Here is an 18,179-nt window from a genome sequence, read left to right on the forward strand (position 1 = left end):
CGTCCTGGAGCTCTGAGGGCCGAGGGTGTCAGGCTCGGAGGAGGGAGGGCCCCACACCCTGATCCTCCCCCAAGGGGTAGAATTTGCCCTGCCAGAACCTCATTGACCCTTTCGGGGCCAGGTTTAACCCCTCAGGGCCCAGATTGATCCGCCAGAGCTCCATTTCCCCTGCCAGGACCCCAATGATCCCTTCAGGGCTCCATTTCCCCTGCCCACCCTAATGCCTCAGGGCTCTGATTTATCCTTCCAGAACCCATTTTACCCCTCAGGATCTCATTTATCCTTCCAGGGCCCCATTCAGCCCTTTCAGGACTATGTTTATTGCCCCACAACCCTGATTTACCCCCAAGGGGCAGAATTTGCCCTACCAGGACCTCAGGGAACCTTTTGGGGTGGCCCAGCTCAGGTAGGTGACACTGGGGTGGTCCAGGGTGTCCCGGAGGGTCCTGAATCTCCTCAGGTCTGTGTACAGGGACCTTGGGTACACAAATGGCTACACGCTCCTGCGTGGTGCAGTCACGGTAGCCACCACCTTGCCGAGGGTGGCCACCAGGGCCACCACTGCCTTCAGCAGCTGAGGAGGGGACAGGGAGATGGCGGGGACCTCGTGGCACTTGTGGCCCCCTGGGGTGGCCCCTGTGACCTCCCGGGATCCCTTCTGTTCCCTCCCTGGAGGGCTCAGCTGTCCTCTGTCTGTCTCTTTGTCACCTCTTCGTCCCCTCTGCCACCCCCCTGCCACCGCCTGATGTTCCCCCAGCCACCTTCGCTTCCGTCCACCCCTTGTCACCTCCTCCCTTCCTGCCACGCCCTCCTGTCCCCTTTGGGACCCCCTGTCCCCTCCTGCCAACCCCGTGTCCCCTCGCCGGGATTGTCGCACCTCTCGAGGCTCCATGGCCGCTGGGGACACTCCGAGGGACAGGGGGGACACGCCCGGGTGACACTCGAGGAACGGGCGGGTCCGGGGGCGGCCCCTCAACCCCCGCCGGTCCGGCCCCCGCGCCCGCCGCTGTCACCGCCGGGGTCACAGCCAGGGGGGACAGGGGACAGGGCTGCTCCCTTCCCACGTTCCATCCCGGCTGCCGGAGCCTTGGAGCTGCCCTGGGGGCCTTGGGGCTGCGCCCCGAGCCAGGGCCCCTTCCCAGTGTTATAAATGAAGTTCTATATGTCTAATTTAATAAACAACAAAGTTTAATTTAGCAGCAGTTTTATTTGAGCAGCATTTTATAATCAAGCATATACACAAAAAAAAAAGGCAGTGATTAATTAAAGATAATTAAGGTTTGGATAAAGCATAAGCAACACCGACTGGGGTACAGCGGGGGGGGCTTCTCACCCTACCTCACGTACAAAACTAAGTAATCCAGTTTAAACTTACATACTGTATGCTAATACATTTTCATTAATATTTCCCATAAATCACCTCCTATTTTCAATTCTTAAAATCTACATCACTATACTGCACAGCGCATGCTCCACTTTTTGTTAGGGGGTCTTCTTGGCTTTTTTGGTGGTCTTTTTCATCATGGTCCTCTGAATAAACTTATCGGTTGCGCATGCGCTCCAAGTTTTATGTTACGTAACTAAGCATTGTGTTCCAAAAAATAACTCCTGCATTTCATAGATGAAACCACACTCCCGACCTTGGAATAGTCCCAACTTTGCCCATCTCAAGGCCAGTTCTATCTTAAGACATCCAGTATCCCGTAACATCTGCAAAGGGCCATTCTCACTACCTTGGAGTAGTCCCAGTTTTGGCCAATCCAGACTGGATTATCTCAATCCAGTTTGTTTATCTCAAACCATATCCTGTATCTTATTTTTCTCGGGTAGCATCTGCCAAGGGGCCCATCTGTTTTCTGACACTAATCACATATACTTTTTCCTTCATTCCTTTCTAACAAATATTTTATAAAACATTGATGTAGTTACAATTAGCATGAATAATTTTCATTTATTTTACCAGTGACAGAAATCTCCCCTGTCCTCCACACAGCCGAAGGGCATTGGGGGTTTTCCCTTTTTGGGGGGAATCAAAGCTATTGCACTGATGCTCCTAATTCGGGATAGGAGAACCGACGGCTTTCCCATGAGCCGGTGCCAGCGTACACGCAGTGCTGGGAAAGGCGGGCCGGGAGCTGCGGAGAACTTGGTTTGTGTTTTCAGATCAATGCCGCCTCGGGCCCGGGCCCGTCCCAGGGCCGTTCCTCATCTCCGCCTTTCCCCTCACACAGCCCGGGGGGCGCGGAGAGCGCGGGCCGAGGCTGGGCCGTGTGCACAGCCCGCCCCTGGCTGCGATTGGGCGATTTTGCCGTCACTCATCATTCTGGCGCGCTGATTGGGCAGAGCGCGGCCAAGCACGGCCCCGGGGCCGCCCCCTCCCGGGCGCCCCTGGCGCAGCAGAGCCGCCCTTGGCGGAGCGTCTGTGCGGGCCCGGGAGCGGCGGCAGCGGCCGGAGCCCGGTGAGGCGGCGGCGGAGCTCGGAGGCGGCCCCAGCGCAGGTGGGAGCCGCGCTGGGTTCTGCCGGGGCTCGGGGCTGGCTGCGGGCCGAGGGGGCGTCCGGGGGCTCTGGCGGGTTCCTTGTGCCGTGTCCGCCCCGTGTTGCCCGTGGCCTGAGGGCGCTGCGGGAGCGGCTGCCCGCGGTCTCCTTGCCGCTGGGACCTCGGCAGGGGCCGGTGCCGGAGCAGCGCTGCCTCGTCCCGCTTCCTGTGGGGAGCACGGAGGTGGCTGCCCTGTCCCCGGGACTGGGCGGGAAAATTCCCGTCTCCAGAGGTATCTGTCCCCAGAGCAGACAGAGGAGTCCTGTAAAAGTGACTTTATTCCTGAACAAAGGGAGAGGCCATGCGGCATTTGCCACGAGGTCTCTCCAGGTTTTGTAGTACGCAGCCTCCTTTTTATCCAGATTTTGCCTTCTTCATCTCCCTCTCCCTTTGCCCAGTGGCGAAGGTACTTGGAAAGTTCAGACTCTCCGATCCACTTGCTTCAGTTCTCCTTCAATATGCATCCCCCTTTTGTATAACATCCGATATTCATGGCTCTGTTCAGTCTTTGTTCTTCTCGATGTTCAGGAGTTTAGCAGGATCTTGGCTGAGCAGCAGTCCGTGTCAATGAGTAACATTTTCTGAAACTGATGGTTTCTCCTGTTACTTCCTTATCGCCAAGTCCCTGACCCTATCTCCAAGCAGATTCACTGTTTGACTCTTTTTCTTCCTGGGACCTGTTTGGATTTGGGATTATTCTCAGTGACCTTCTTCCCTGTCCTTTTGGAGCCGTTTGTGGCTCAGGAGGCCTGGCTGCCACCTGCATCCCCTTGCTCCCCTGCTGAATGAGCTGCACCCAGCAAGGTGTCTGTGCATGGTCAAAAGATGAGAGTTGCTGTAGCGCAGAAGAGGAGAAAGAGCATTCGTTGAACCCATGGTGTGCCAGGCAACCATGAACCCGTGTCCCATTCCCATCCTTTCCACGTTTGGACCAATACATGAGCTGCTTTCTTATTTCCTTTGTTACCTGTTTCACCACTTTTTGGGTGTTGTCTAGTTGCCAACAGGATCTCGAGTCATTTAATTTTCCACACCGTGCTCCTCCTTCTGCTAATAGATAATCTGATCCCATCCCAAGGTGAAATGTCTTGTTGTTCATTTGAGTGGATTGATCGGCCAGACTCATGAGCTGGATCTGTCTGGTTGGTTATTATTTCGAGGACATCTTGTAATCTAATTATGGCATTGAAATGATAAATGGATTTTCTGGCCCCTGATATGAATTCATTAGGGTTCCCAGGGGCTGCTCCATGGTGTTGTAGGATTTGTTCTGGTGGCCGTTCATCATTTTCCTATTTTTGGATGCTCCCTTCAGGCAGCACTGCATCAATTGATCTCTTTTCTCTAATTAAATCATCACATACTTGGATTCCCAACTGATTTATTTGAACTTGTGGTAGCAAAAACACCCTAGTGCTCTCATGCTCCCTATGTGACATAGACAGTGACAGTACATGTTGGAGTGGGGAGAGGGATGATTCCCCCCCCAGTTCTTTTAGTGAAGTTTTCACAGCATTCTCCATTTGCTGTTTTCCTTTGCAGCTGCACCAGTTTCTGTTGCAGAGTCAGATATGCTGAGTGTGGGCTCTGCCTTTGGCTGTGCAAATTCCATCTGTGCAAGCAGGCAGAGCTTGGGGTGAGGGGCAGAGGGAATCAGCCCAATTCCTGCCCCAGGCAAGAAGACCCTGGTGCATTGTCCACACTTTTCCCCAGCAGTGTTACTTTGCATTTCTAAAGTTCCTCTCCTGGCTTCCTGGAGCCAGGCTTCTCTTTCAGAGCAGCCATTGAATGACTCACATGTGGCCCTAAGCTTAGTTGTAAGGTAGTTACTAAGTAGAAGGTAAGATGTATAATGTTGAAACTTAGCAAAGCGGCACCTAGGCATTTGTCAAAAATCGATAAAGCAGACCTTTGTGGTTTGAATCCAGTAACATCAAGCTCCTAATCTTTGGCAAGAGCAAAGTGACCTAAAAAATAGCCAAACCTCCACTGCCCCTGCCCAGAAGTGAAGATCAACCTGAGGAAGAAGTCGGCCTTCCTCCCAAGACCCCAGGTCACAATCACCAGGAGGTTTGACAGCTCATTAGAGTAGGAAGTGAGAGAAGGGGGGAATGGGGAGGTGTGGGTGTGTGGGATCAATGTGTATTTAAACCTGGACCTTGTCTTGTGCAGGTGCACACAGTTTGGGGGAGATATCACCCCATCAGGTAACGCTAATTCCCAGGTCAGTTTGTCCTGGCCAAACCCAGGAGCCCGGTTCTTGCTGCTTTCCTACTGAACTGCTTCTGCTTTATTGGGCCCTCACAATACCTAAGCCCTGCTTTACTGAGTTTTAACATCGTAGCTTTATAACCTTTACCTAGCAACTAAATTCCAGTGTATTCTCTAAATTGATCCTACCTAACAAGTTACACTCCTATGTGTTCTGGAACAAGTTGTCTCTCTACTTTTACAAAATTGCTAAATTAGCAGTATATATTTCTGTTCTCTCCTTCATGTGTTTAAACACATTATTTGTTTCTAAAATTCTGAATTTTCATATGCATATACGTTTCCCATATCAGCAGCCTCCCGTCCTCCTCCTGCAGCCGGGACGTCCAAATCTCCAGGGCTTCAGAGACATTGAGCCAAGGGTTAGGGGTCCCCCCATGTTCAGCTGTGCTGGGGCTGTTTCTGTGCTCAGGGACACTTGGAATGGGCCACGCCACTTGGCCACCAGTGCTGCTTCTTCCCACTCCTTAGGCAGGACCCGATGTCCTGGCTGGATGTTGTGAACAGCAAAGTCCCAAGGCAGGGTCTGTGCCAGCTGAGCTTCCTGTGGGAGAGATTTCACCAGAGACAGGATTCTGGCCACAGACTGCTTTAAATACACATTCCTTATCTCCCCCCTGCACTGGGTAGAGAATTACCAGGGTAAGGAATTCCAAAGATCATTTCCAGGGGAGATAATTGAGTATCTGCCCTGGATCTGGCTCTTACTCTTGCCAAAGCCAATGACAAAAGCCATACCAATGGCATCTTGGTTTCGATCACCAGCTTCCAAAGGTGTTTTCTTTATTTCCCCATTCATTCTTTCCACCTGACCTGAGCTCTGGGGGTGCCAGGGGTTGTGGCGGTCCCACTGTATTCCTAAAGCAGCCATAACCCCCCTGGAGAATCTTTGCTGGAAAATGAGTTCCCCTTCTGATTCTATTGCTTCCACAATCCCTTATCTTGGAATTATTTATTTTAGAAATACCTTACTATGTGATGCAGTGATTACTGAAGAAGTCAGAATTGCTTTTGGCACCCTGTTAGGTGACATGGTGTTAGCAGAAGATATTTGAGCCTTCCTGCTCAGGGCATTTCAGTCCCAGGCTCTCACAAGCACACACAGCTCTGCCGGTTGAGCTGACCATGTGGGCGGTAACCTGAGCTTTGTCTAATTCCCTTTCCTAAATAACAGCCTGTCTTGTAACTCTTTTCCCTTCTCCTGCCCTTGAAGACACATCCATAACCAGATTTTCTCCCTCAGGCCAGGGAATGTCTCATAAATCTCTCCTAGGCTGGGTCTGGAGCTCTGTCACTTGAATGCAGTCCTGGGTTTCTTGCCAGCCCCCTGTCCAGGCTGTTGAAACAGGAGGCTGGGTTAAACTCTTCCCCTGTCCTCAATTCTGCATCCTCCTGTGCCATTGAACAAGTTTCATACTGTAATAACTGAGCACAGCTCTTTTGGTTATCAAAGCTTGAACTTGATGCCAGACTTGGAACAACAGGAGCTCCTTGTGCTGTCAGTGTTCAGGCCTCAGGTCCCCTTAGATCTGTGGCTGCACAATTGTGCAGACAATGAGGGGGCCACTCTGGCGAGTGGGTTAAATATTTTAGGAAAATAATTCTTTGTTACTGACCTGTTTAATATTGACATACAATTCCAATTCCTTTTCTGCGTCTGGAAGAGCCATGGCTGGGGCATCAATTATTTTGTTTTTTTTAATTTTCTCAAGTTCTCTTTCTCATGTCCATACCATAACACTGAGGCTGTCTGGGGTTAAAAAGTCATAGAGCATTCTGGCTAGAACAGAAAATCCTCAGTCCAGGTCCTGCAATTCCCTATTAATACTCAGAGTTGTCGCAGCTCCTTTTCAGTCCTGGGTCGTGTTATTTCTCAGATTCCCACTGACCCTTTCTGGGTCAATACACCACAAACCTTCACTCGAAACATTTCCCAAATATTTAACATTTTTTCCACCATTTGTGCTTTTTTCTTTTCAAATACTCAATGATACTTTTTAACCTGAAAATTGAGCCATTTCACAGTGGCTGCTTCTACCACTATTTCTTGTCCTCCTTACTGGAGCAAGTCATCCACATCCTGCCTTAACCCAGTCCCTGGGGCTGAGGTAATTTTTGATATTTTCTGCAAGGCTGGCCTGAATAAGGCTGGTGCTTCTGTGCCTCCCTGCAGAAGTATTGTCCATGTCTTTCCCATTTTCCCTTCTAACCCTTGTTCCCAGTCAAAGGCCAACTACTGTTCAGCATCCTGTGTAAGTGGGCATCCCCAGAAAGCATCTTTTACATCAAGTGCTGAATGGTAGCAGTGTGAGGAGGGATCCTGGTTGCAGCTGGTGTAAGGATCTGAGACTGTGGGGTGCCTCGGTTTAATAATCTCATTTCTTATTCTTAGGTCCTGCAGCATTCTGTAGATTCCATCTGATTTCTTGATTGGCAGCATTGGAGCATTCCAGGGAGAGATGCCAGGCTCCAAAAGCCCTGCCTTTAACAGGGGCTCAATGACAGGCTGTGAGCCCTTCCTTCCCTCCCTTGGAATAGGGTATTGCTTTTAGACACCACTTGTCCTGGTTGCTTGAGAGTAATTTGGAGAGGCTGGGTGTCTGATTTTCCCTATTTCCCCGGGGCTGCCCACACTTCTGGGTTCACTTCAGCATCAGCCTTGTCAGACATTTGACACAAAGGTACAAGGAACTAGCCCCTATATCACCTTTTACAGTATTAATTTGCATTTCCCATTTAGCCATCAAATTCCTTCCCAGTAAATTACAGTCACACTTAGGAGCAAATAAAAATTCAAGCATTTCAAACCCATTCCCGACATCTGCTCATAGAGATTGAATAAAACATGAACAGTCATCTTTCCCACATATCCTGTGAATAATCAAAGACATTTTTGGCATTTTCCCCTGTTAGGTGTAAGGTTGAGAGTGCATGGAGAGGCCCCTGTGTCTATAAGGAAAGGCTTCCTCTGGATCCAGACCCTCCCTGAATGTTCTCAAGGGCTCCAGTGTGGTGTGTCCCTGGAGTAATGGGAGCTCTGCCACCCCTCACAATCCATGTCCATGCAGGGGTGGACTTGCTCCTTCTGAGGCTGCTGCTGTCTGTGCTTCCAGTGTCCTTGTGGCCTGCAGATGGAACCCAGATTCCTTCCCAGGGGCTGTTTGGGTCGGCTCTCCCCTGCCGAGGAGGTCAATGCCTCTGCCACGTCCTTGTGGCCGAGCCCATCCCCTGGGTTGTGGGGCCCCCTTGGGCCCTGGGGTTCATCCCTCAGGGGCTGTAGAAACTCTGCCATGGCCTTTGCCTTCACCTTGGCCTTTTCCTCATCCCTTCTTGCAATCACCTGCTGTGCCTTTGTGACCAACTGCTCCAGGGGCTTCTTGTGCCACTGCTGCAGCCCCCCTGACTGCCTGTGGGTGCTCATCCTCTGACAGCTGCTGAGCTTTCTGCAAAATCATTTCCTTTCTCCAGTGACCAAAACAGTCCTTAAAAGATTACCTTGATACTTCCATGAATAATCCACATTTCCCAGATGTTCCTTCCTGCTCCTGGTCCTTGTGCTCGCCCTGCCCTCCCCAGCCCGTATCCCAGAGGCGGTGCCTGTCCTGCCGCGGTGTCCAAAGGCGGCTCCCCCGGCGGGCAGGGCCGGCAGCTCCACGGGGCCGGGCAGCGGCCGGGGCGTCCCGCAGCCTCCTGGGGGCCGGGGGCCACTGCCGGCCCTGCCCGGGGGGTGGTGGGGTCAGGCAGCGCCCGGCGCTGAGCCCCGGCTGCCCCACAGCCCCGGCCCGGCCCCGCAGCTCCCCACAGGCCCCCAGCCCATGCTCCCGGTGCCGCACCTCTGCGCCCGCTCCTGCTGCTCCCCAGCACAGAGAAACCCCCTGAAATCCTGACCTCCTTGTTTCCCTCTCCTGGACACCAGGGATACAAAGGATCTGGGTCAGCTGGCAAATTTAGAGGGTAAGACCCTGATGAAAAACATCCCAATCCTCAGTATTTTTGTTGTCCTCTTTTCCATCATCCTTTTTCTAATATCACATAGATTCCTCCTGCTGCTTCTTGCCTTAACCCTATTCCTGCACACTCCACCCTAACCCTTCCCAGCACACCAACATCATCCATCCTCTGTTGTCTAAATCCCTTCTCAACTTGCCTTATTGCCCCTCTGGGTGCCCATTTCCTTAAATTACCTCTGGGAGAATGTGCAAACTGCCTCAACATTCTCCCAAGGGACCCTTCAGAGATATTTTGGGATCATCATCCCTTTGGCCAGGACACTCTCCTGGCTTTCCCTTTTCCACCCTGCATGGGTGTCCTGCCATGTTTGCTCCCTGAAGATGCCAGTGTCCTCACTGATGAGATTTTCAGTGCTCTCTCCCTGCTGACTCTTCACAGCCCCCCCTGATCTGTCACTCGTCTGTCTCCTGGACACTCTCGGGTACCCAATCAATCCCCGGTGCCGCCGCCACCCAAGGGAGCCCATCACCCAAACTGGGTGAGGCACCTTCAGCTCCACTCACTGCCCGCTGGCCCAGACGGTGGAAGGAATTCCAGAGGAGCCCCAAGGTGTGTGGAAAACTTGACATCACCAGAGGTTTGTGTCCACAAAGAAGACAGAGGAGTCCTGTAAAAGTAATTTCATTCATAAAATAAGGGAGAGACCTTTGGACATTTCCCATGGAGTCTCTCCAATTGTTGGAGTATGACCACAGCATCCTTTTCATCCTAATTTTCCCAGCAGCATCTCCCTCTCCCTTTCCCCATTGCCTGAAGTACTTGAGAGGTACAGACTTCCCAATCCACCTACTACATATCCCCCTTAATATGCACCCCACTTCTGTATAGGTAACGATATTCACAGCTCTGTTAAGGCTTGGTTCTTCTCTCTCCAAGTTGATGAATTTATCAGGCCCTTGGCTGAGCAGCAGTCTGTGTGGTCAGTTCATAACATTTTCTGGAGCTGATGGCTTCTTCTGTGCCTTCCTTATGTACAAGTGCCTGGCCCTATTCCCAAGCAGATTCACAGTGTCTGTTTGTAAAGCCACTTTGCTCTTCTTCCTTTCCTGGGGGTGCCCCGTTTGCGGGACATTCCCCCTAGAGCATGGGGCACTCCCGTGAGGGGAATTTGGGGAGGTGGGAGGGGGGAGCGCCAAGGCCGGGCCCCGCCGCGCTGTCCTGGCGGGAGCGGCTGCAGCGGGGAGCGAGTGCGGGCGGGAGCGGCCGAGAGCCCAGCGCTGCCCCAGCCTGATCTGCCCCAGCTCCATCCCTGCCCCTGCAGTGGGATGCTGTGGGTTTGGGGGGAAGAGGGAGCCGGCAGTGGGTGCTGGGCCTGGGGGCAGGAGGAGAAGGGAAGGAGAAGCAGCGTTGAAGAATGAAATGTTCAGAGAATGCACGTGGGAGGAGAATGTGGGATTGTGCAGGAGAAAGAGCAATACTAAGAGGAAGAGGAGTGTGAGGAAGAGGAAGGACACAGGTGGAGGAGGAGCAGGCAGAAAAGGCACCAAAAGATTCCACCCCTCCCTGTATCTGCAGCCTCTTCCCTGCCCCAGGTGCGTTCCCCCCCACCACATCCAGGAGGTGACCAGGGAGGAGGGATCCATGATTTCCACAGGAGTGAATCTTGGTGTTGCTGAGCTTTATTGGGCTAAATGTTGGTGCTTTGGTTTTTTGCAAGGGTTTAAACCTTAATATTTTAAAAGAGTCTTGATGTTTGGGGTGTTTTTAATCTGTCTTGATGTTTGGAGGACTTTTGGGCTGAATCTTGGTGTTCTGGAGGTTCTCTCAGACACAAGATGCCGAATGACTTGCTGAGACGAACTTGGGCTAGGAGGAACCCTCAGCATAAGGCACTCTCCTCTTGTTTTTTTCCCAAACCAGGATTTTTCATTCCCAAGGAGTGGCTGGATGAAGGAGGAGGAAAAGCCCCGGAGATGCCGCACGAGGAGGGGCTGCAAAGCCAGCGCAGGGAGCTGCGAGGAGCAAAGACCCACCCTGTGCCAGGAGGGCGGCCAGAGATCCAGCCAGAGCTCAGAGCTGGTGGAGAAGCCACATGGAGGGGAGAAGCCCCACAAGTGCTTGGAATGTGGGAAGGGTTTCAGCCGGAGCTCCCACCTGATCCGGCACCAGGTGATCCACACTGGGGAACGGCCCTATGAGTGTGGGGAATGTGGGAAGAGCTTCAACCACAGCTCCAGCCTGATCCGCCACAAGACGATCCACACTGGGGAACGGCCCTACGAGTGTGGGGAGTGTGGAAAAAGCTTCAGCAAGAGCTGCAGCCTGATGCAACACCAGAAGATCCACACTGGGGAACGGCCCTATGAGTGTAGGGAATGTGGGAAGAGCTTCAGAGCAAGTTCAGCCCTGATCCGGCACCAGGTGATCCACACTGGGGAAGGGCTCTACACCTGCTTGGAATGTGGGAAGAGCTTTGGATGGAGCTCCAGCCTGAAATACCACCAGCGCACCCACACTGGTGAGAGGCCCTACGAGTGTCCTGAGTGTGGGAAGAGGTTTGTAATGAGCTCTGATCTCCTCGTACATCAGCGGATTCACACAGAGGAGAGGCCCTTCCGCTGCCCCGACTGCGGGAAGGGCTTCAAGCAGAACTCACACCTCACTGTCCACCGGCGCATCCACAGCGGGGAGAGGCCCTATGAGTGTCCTGAGTGTGGGAAGAGCTTCACACAGAGCTCAACCTTGACCCAGCACCAACGGAGGCACTGCTAAAGGAAGCCCTGTGAGTGCCCCGAGAGTGGGAAGATCTTGCACTGCTCCAGCTCCATCCCCCGTGGGAGGATTGGTGTTGGATGGTCCCCAGTGAACCCCATTGGGCAGAGCCCTGGTGATCCATGTCCTGGAGATCCATGTTGGAAAGACACCTGGCTGTGAGGACTCCAAATATTCCTGGTTTCCTGTGGGCACCTGGATGAACACAGGGGCAGGAACATCCATCAGGACACAGACTGACACTGGGAATTCCTTGGGAGAGCAGATTTGTTGACTTTCAACCCCAGAAAATCTTTTGCATTCAGTCGTATCTTCTGGGGGCGTCGAGGAATACTGGATGGTCTTGGAGGTCTTTTCAAACCTCAGGCAATCCATGATTTTGATTTCTTATTGCCCAAGGGTGTCTTCTGCAGCCAAATGGTGAATAACTGGGGCCAAGACCAAGATTTTGGAGACAGTGGGGTGGAAACCCCTCCAAAAAAGGTTCTTCCCTCCCACCCAAGCATGTGGATCCTCAGCCGGCACAGACACAGAAATTCTTTTATTTGGCCCTGATTTCCTTTTCATTTCTCTTCATCCCTTTAAAATATCCAACACTGGGCTAAAGATAAAGACATTGAACTAAGACATGGTGAGGACATGGCGGGACATAGACATGGTGGAACATAGACATGGAGAGTGACATGGGAACACATGGATTTTGAGGGGGATGTGGCCATTCGTGGGGACATGGGGGTACGGGCACAGATGGAGACGTTGGGGACTATGACAGGGATGGAAGCATGGTGAGAAGAGGATGCACTGCTTGGCTCTGCAAATCCAACCCTGACTAGCTCCTTGGAGCCAGTGGTAGTGCTAGGAAACGGGAGCTACCTGAGGAATGCGTCTGCCTCAGGCAAGACCTTTAGGGCATCCAGTCCCCAAGGGGTAGATTAAGCTGCATCCAGGATCAAGTGAAGGAGAACAAGGAGGCCCTCAATATGGGTTCCATCAAGGAGTTTATTAGGGCTGAATGTTCCAGGGAGAGAGAGCAGGGAACAAAGGGTGACAGGGATTTTTAAGCAGGGGTGGAGCAAGGGGTGGATACATTACAACATCAATAGTGACACAATGGGGGAGGATCACAGGGAGTGGCCCATAAAACTGGCCAATAGGGGAATATAAGGGACCTTGAGGAAAGGAGAACTTTTGGGAAGCAAGGGTAGGCATAATCATAGACTGACAACTGAGGGGATGGAACAAACAGGGATTGACATACATTTTTCTGGAATAAAGGAAGGAACAAACTTAGGGCAAAACCAATTGTCCAGGAGTCAAGGGAGATCGGGAACAAACCATTAGGGAAGCCAAGCACCACAACAGGGAGACAGCCATGGGTGAGCACATGGTGGGACATGGCCATGGCTGGTGCCATGGGGGGTACTTGCAGGGGCTGTGGAGGATGCTGGGTTTGAGGGAGTTGAGGCTTCTGGGGTGGGACTTGGGGCGTGCTGAGGGCTTTGGGGACCCCAGGCCAAGCAGCTCCAGGTTTGCAGGACCCCTTGACCTGGACCCCCAGCCAGGCATTGGGTTCCTGGAAGGGAATGAACATCCTTGTCCCCAGTAGGAAAATCCCAGCAGCCCCAGGGTGTTGGGGGCAGCTGAGAGGCTGCAACAGGGAAGGGAAAGCCTAAAACCTAAAATCCTAAAACCCTAAAACCAAGCATGTGGGACGGTGGTGTTGGTGGATTGGGGGGCAGTGAGAAAAGGGAGGAAGAGCGGGGGAAAAGAGGGGTCTGGGACATGGAAAGAGTGGGAGAGGGGGCTGGGACCCCCAAATTGCATTGGGAGGGGTCCCACTCCTCCTTTCTACTTCCTGGGATGGAGCTGGGGCAGGTCAGGCTGGGGCGGTGCTGGGTTCTTGGCTCAGCATGGGTGCCCCCTGTGAGCCCCCTCCTCAAATTTCCCTGGAAGCCTTGGAGGGGTCCTTGCACCTTTTGGGATTCACTGGGTGCCATGTTGAGGTTCAGGTGCCCTCCCAAGGAATCTCCAGAGTGGGGTGACACATGGGGTTCCCCATTCCAAATCCATCCTGGGGCCTATTCTGCCCTCCGAAATCATGGTCCCCCTGCAGGGTCCCCCTCAATTCTGAGCCACAGCACAAGGAAGACAAAGCCCAACATGAAGCCCTTGATCCCTATCAGCTTCTTGCTGTGGGCGGCATCCAGCAGGAGCTCTGGGCAATCTGCAGGGGTCAGGAAATCTCACAGACACCCCAGCCCCTCCAAGTACCCTCCCACCCTCCTACAGCCCACACAAGAGCCCCTGAAACCTCCCAATCTCTTCCAGCCTCCCCTGGACTCACCAAGGCCCTTCCTGTCCCTCTCAGGGTCCCACAACCCCTTCCCAGTTGCCACCCACCACCTCAGGACCTCCAAACTCTCTCCCAGTCCCTTCCCAGCCCTGTCAGACCTTACCAAGACCCTCCCCAGTCTTTTCCCAGCGCAACCAACCTTATTCTAACCCCGCTTTCCAAACCCCATTTTCCTTCCTGGCCCTCCAGGCTCACTCAAATCCCTCCCAGTTACTCCCAGCCCCCCCCTCCCCCCAGTGCCTCCCCCGTACCCCAGTGCGGGCTCAGGGGCTGCTCCAGGCTGACGTGCTCCTCTTGGCAGCTGTAGGTGACCCCGCACCATGGGGAGGCTTCCAGGAGCACCAGGAGCTGGTGGGTCCACTCCCTGTTGGGGACCACGATAGTGGCCGCCACGTGCTTTGGGAGCTCCTGCTGGCCCTGGAACTGCCTGGATCTGGGCAGGGTAGGAATCCATCACGAAGCAGTGCAGGTGGCTGGGGTTAGGCTGGGAGTTCAAGGTCTCCATTGAGATGGAAACTCGGGGGGGCACTGGGAGAGAATGGGGATACACTGGGATCAGCAGGGGGTGTGGGGAGAGAGGGTGTGGGAGAACAGGTGGAGATGGTGCTGGGGGCACTCTTGCCCCTAATGTGTTGCAGCTGTGTTAATTACCCAAGAGTGGGAATACCTTTGCCTCACAGGTATGGATGATAAAAGAGTGAGTTGGTGGAGTAGTTACTTGGAGTTTGCTGGCTGTGCTGTGAAGAGGAAGGGACAGGAGGTCATGCAAGGGGCAGAAAGGGTAAGATATTGTACAAGGGACACACAGAGTTAGGCGGCCGTGTGAGTGACAGGAAGCAGCAAGCTGGAACAGCAGAAGGAAGATAGAAGAAAGAGTCAGAGCTGTGTGGGGTTGCTCATGGTACTGCAATGTAGAAAGGACATGAAAGACTATTAGATAACAAGGTACTGATGCTTGCACCCCCCTGAAGTTTTTAAAGAAGCACTCTTGAGTGCTGTGGTAATCTCAGCCATAACAAATGGTGACCCCTACGTGATTTGCAACAGTCTGAACGATGTGATTTGCAGTTGGGCTGCAGGGTGAGGTGCAGCAGAGATGGAGCCCAGCGAAGCTGAGAGCAGTAGGTGAAGCTGCCAGTCCGGACTTGATTTTGACACCTGGAGTACAGGTGAGCCGCTGGGAACATAATGATGGGGACTCAAGTATCAGGAGAAGAAAAGATTATTCAGCTATGAAGGATAATGAAAGAGCAGAGCAACGATTGGTTATGGATACTGGAAAAAAAAATGCAAAGAAGATTGAAACATTCATCAAACAAGTAATACGTGGCAAAGACTCTGTACTTTCCAATAGAGAGCACTTGGTTTGGAAGATTTAAAATACTGTGTATGAATATCTGTGTGGTAACATGCATTTCTAGGACACATTCTGTATTGACGACAAACTGCAATCCAGGTTGACTATGGTGCATTAAACTCTCTGAAGGACCAGCATGGAGATTGGCACTCTGAACTGTTAATGGGGGCATGGGACTCACGCCGCTGTTGATCATTTGTGTGGACTTAACGAGCAAATACCAACAGAAGAATTGCAGAAACAACTGGAACAATTAAGAACTGACTCTCTGGAAGAAATAAAAGCTCTGAAGAGTGAATTAGCAAATGCACAATGCAAGCACAATGAGGATTTTAAAAAAACTGAAGATGGAATTAGATAAGCAAGTGAAGAAAGAAATGAAGTTGGTAGAACAGGTTGAATGTTCAGTGATAGTCACAAAGACGTTAAAAGATTACAAGATGATATCCAAAGAATTGAATCTACTTATGAAGAGCAAAATCTTGCGTCTGAACAAGCAGTTGGAAGCTGTGAATGAAGACAAAGAAAAGACAAATCTGCAAGAAACTATTAAAAGCAACCCTCAGAGTTACAGTAATGAAATAAAAATTCTGAATGAAGAGCTTAAAAACTTAAAAATTGCCCATCAGGAAGAGGTGTCAGAACTAATGCATTGGATTGAAAGCAAAATCAAATAAATCAGTTACAGCACAATTTGGCAGAGAATAATACCAAGGATGAAATGCGTGCTCAGACTGACCAGGGTGAATATGACTTGGAGCAGCTGAGGGAAGTCTTAAATAAAAATTTAGAAAACAAGATAGATGTAGATACACAAGAAGAACCTTGTGTAGAAGCAAAAATGAACCTGGAGCACAGTTTAGAGGAACCCCAGTCCCAATGTGGTATATTAAAAGACAAGTTACCTCATATGAGTAATGTCAAGATAAAACTCAAAGGGGAAATCCATTGCATGAAGGATGAGCACTTTCATGAGCAGGAAGACCTGGACTTCAAAATAAATGAATTGCAGCTTACTAAAGAAGATTATTACTGTGTATTTGAAAAACTAAAATTGGAGCTTCAAGCAGCAAGACAGCACTATGAAACTGCTGCAAAAGAGCACAAATTAGAGGTTCAGACTCTGAAAGATCAACACGAGAGAGAAGTTTCTGAACTAAAATGATACTTTATTATCTGGTTCTGAAAAAGAACAGATGGTATTTGTTTTTGAAATGCAGGAACTTAGATAACAACTTGAAAAGCTAACTCAAGAGAAAGAAGAAGCAGTGTCCAATTACAACAGCCTGAGAAAAACAATGGAAACTCTACAGACTGAACTAGGTAAATCTGCTGGAAAGATCAGCCAGGAGTTTGAATCAATAAAACAACAATAAGCAAGCTTCTGATGTCAGTCAACTGCAACAGAAACTCCAGGCTGCTTTTAATGTAAAGGATGTTCTTCTTGAAACTGTAAATTGCCTCCAGGAAAAAGTAGAAAATTTGTCATCTAATCAGTTAGAGATAGAAGAACTTAAATGTAAAATGGATAGTCTTCAGGAGGACAATAACACAGTGATAAACTCCATTAACCAAAAAGAGTTTACTGTAGGAGAACTAGAAGAGATCATTGCACTTACTAATCAAAACAGGGATATTTTAAATGATGTAAAATGCTTGGGTGAAGAGAGAGAAACCCTTCAGAAAACATGCGTGCAAGAACAAGTTAAAATTCAGGAACTTCAGCGAGAAGTAGATGTTGCTAACCAGTACAGTAATGACCTGAAGGAAAAGGTAGAGAAATTAACAGAGAAACTAAATGACGCTGAAAATGCTCAAATACTAGAGTAACTAGAAAAACAGATTGAATCTCTGGTGCGCGATAAAGAGCAGCTTTCATCTGAAGTGTACACTCTTCGTGAGGAAAATAAGAAACACATTTAGAAAAAACGTGAATTAAGTGAAGAGCTGGGAAAGACTACATCTGAACAAGATGTTTGTTTAGTATTGAAAGACCAGTCTGAAAACCTAGAAAAGAAACTGCAAATGATGACTGCAGAGGAGGACCATGTATCAACATTACTTGAAAATGAGTAAGTACACACATCCCTTGTAAGAACTCAGATGTACCACCTACTTGAGCAAGTGGGATTGAGCATTTCAGATCCTAATGAAGAATATGATTCTCTTAACTTGTTAAAAATTGCAAATGAATGCTTGTTAAAAAATTTAAAAAGAGCAGTGCCGTGCTCGACAAAAGGAGGAGGAAGTAATTAGTTGACAGCCACAAGTTGAGAGATTACAGGAAGAAAATGCAGCTCAAGATAGAGAACATAGATCTCTGATTCAGGATTTTGAAAAAGAAAAAAAGTGTCTTGGGAGAAGAACTGGAAGGAATATTGTCTAAAAAAGAAGTGCTTCAACATGATATCCAGGAGCAGAAAATCTTCATGACAACCAAGAATCAATCCAACTACAGCTTTCAAGTTTTCCTAGCTTGCAAGAAGAAGACAAATCTAGTAAAGATTGCTCAGAGAAAGAAAAAGAGAAGGATAAAACAGTGGAAAAAGCAAGCTCAGTGACTCAGAACAATGTGTTTATTTGCTAGTAAAACATATGTGTTGTATTTAAACATTTATATAATTGTTAGCCCTGGGAGAAATATGTGAATATATCATAATGTGAATCCGCTTGGAGATAGGGCCAGGCACTTGTACATAAGGAAGGCACAGAAGAAGCCATCAGTTCCAGAAAATGTTATTAACTGACCACACAGACTGCTGCTCAGCCAAGGTCCTGATAAATTCACGAACTTCGAGAAGAAGAGCAAAGACTTAACAGAGCTGTGAATATCGTTACCTATACAGAAGTGGGGTGCATCATAAGGGGGATATGTAGTAGGTGGATTGGGAAGTCTGTACCTCTCAAGTACTTCAGGCAATGGGGAAAGGGAGAGGGA

At 50.3% G+C, this 18,179-nt stretch overlaps 1 protein-coding gene and 1 pseudogene across 1 annotated transcript; both read left to right on the forward strand.

The window, feature by feature from the left end:
* The first annotated feature begins 2,394 nt into the window (after positions 1-2,394).
* Positions 2,395-13,255, forward strand: LOC120764573 (zinc finger protein 239-like). The gene is made up of 2 exons (XM_040088574.2): positions 2,395-2,498; positions 10,680-13,255. Exon 2 carries the CDS (start codon positions 10,707-10,709, stop codon positions 11,529-11,531), a length of 825 nt encoding a protein of 274 aa, XP_039944508.1. The 5' UTR covers positions 2,395-2,498; positions 10,680-10,706; the 3' UTR covers positions 11,532-13,255.
* Positions 13,256-15,404: 2,149 nt separating this feature from the next.
* LOC120764539 (GRIP and coiled-coil domain-containing protein 2-like) lies at positions 15,405-17,802 on the forward strand (annotated as a pseudogene).
* Positions 17,803-18,179: the final 377 nt, after the last annotated feature.

The sequence above is a fragment of the Hirundo rustica genome, chromosome 31 (assembly GCF_015227805.2).
Source record: "Hirundo rustica isolate bHirRus1 chromosome 31, bHirRus1.pri.v3, whole genome shotgun sequence".
Classification (NCBI taxonomy): Eukaryota; Metazoa; Chordata; class Aves; order Passeriformes; family Hirundinidae; genus Hirundo; species Hirundo rustica.

Excerpts from the sequence above, each read along its gene's own strand:
- LOC120764573 (XM_040088574.2), top strand. The coding sequence starts at position 10,707 with ATGAAGGAGGAGGAAAAGCCCCGGAGATGCCGCACGAGGAGGGGCTGC.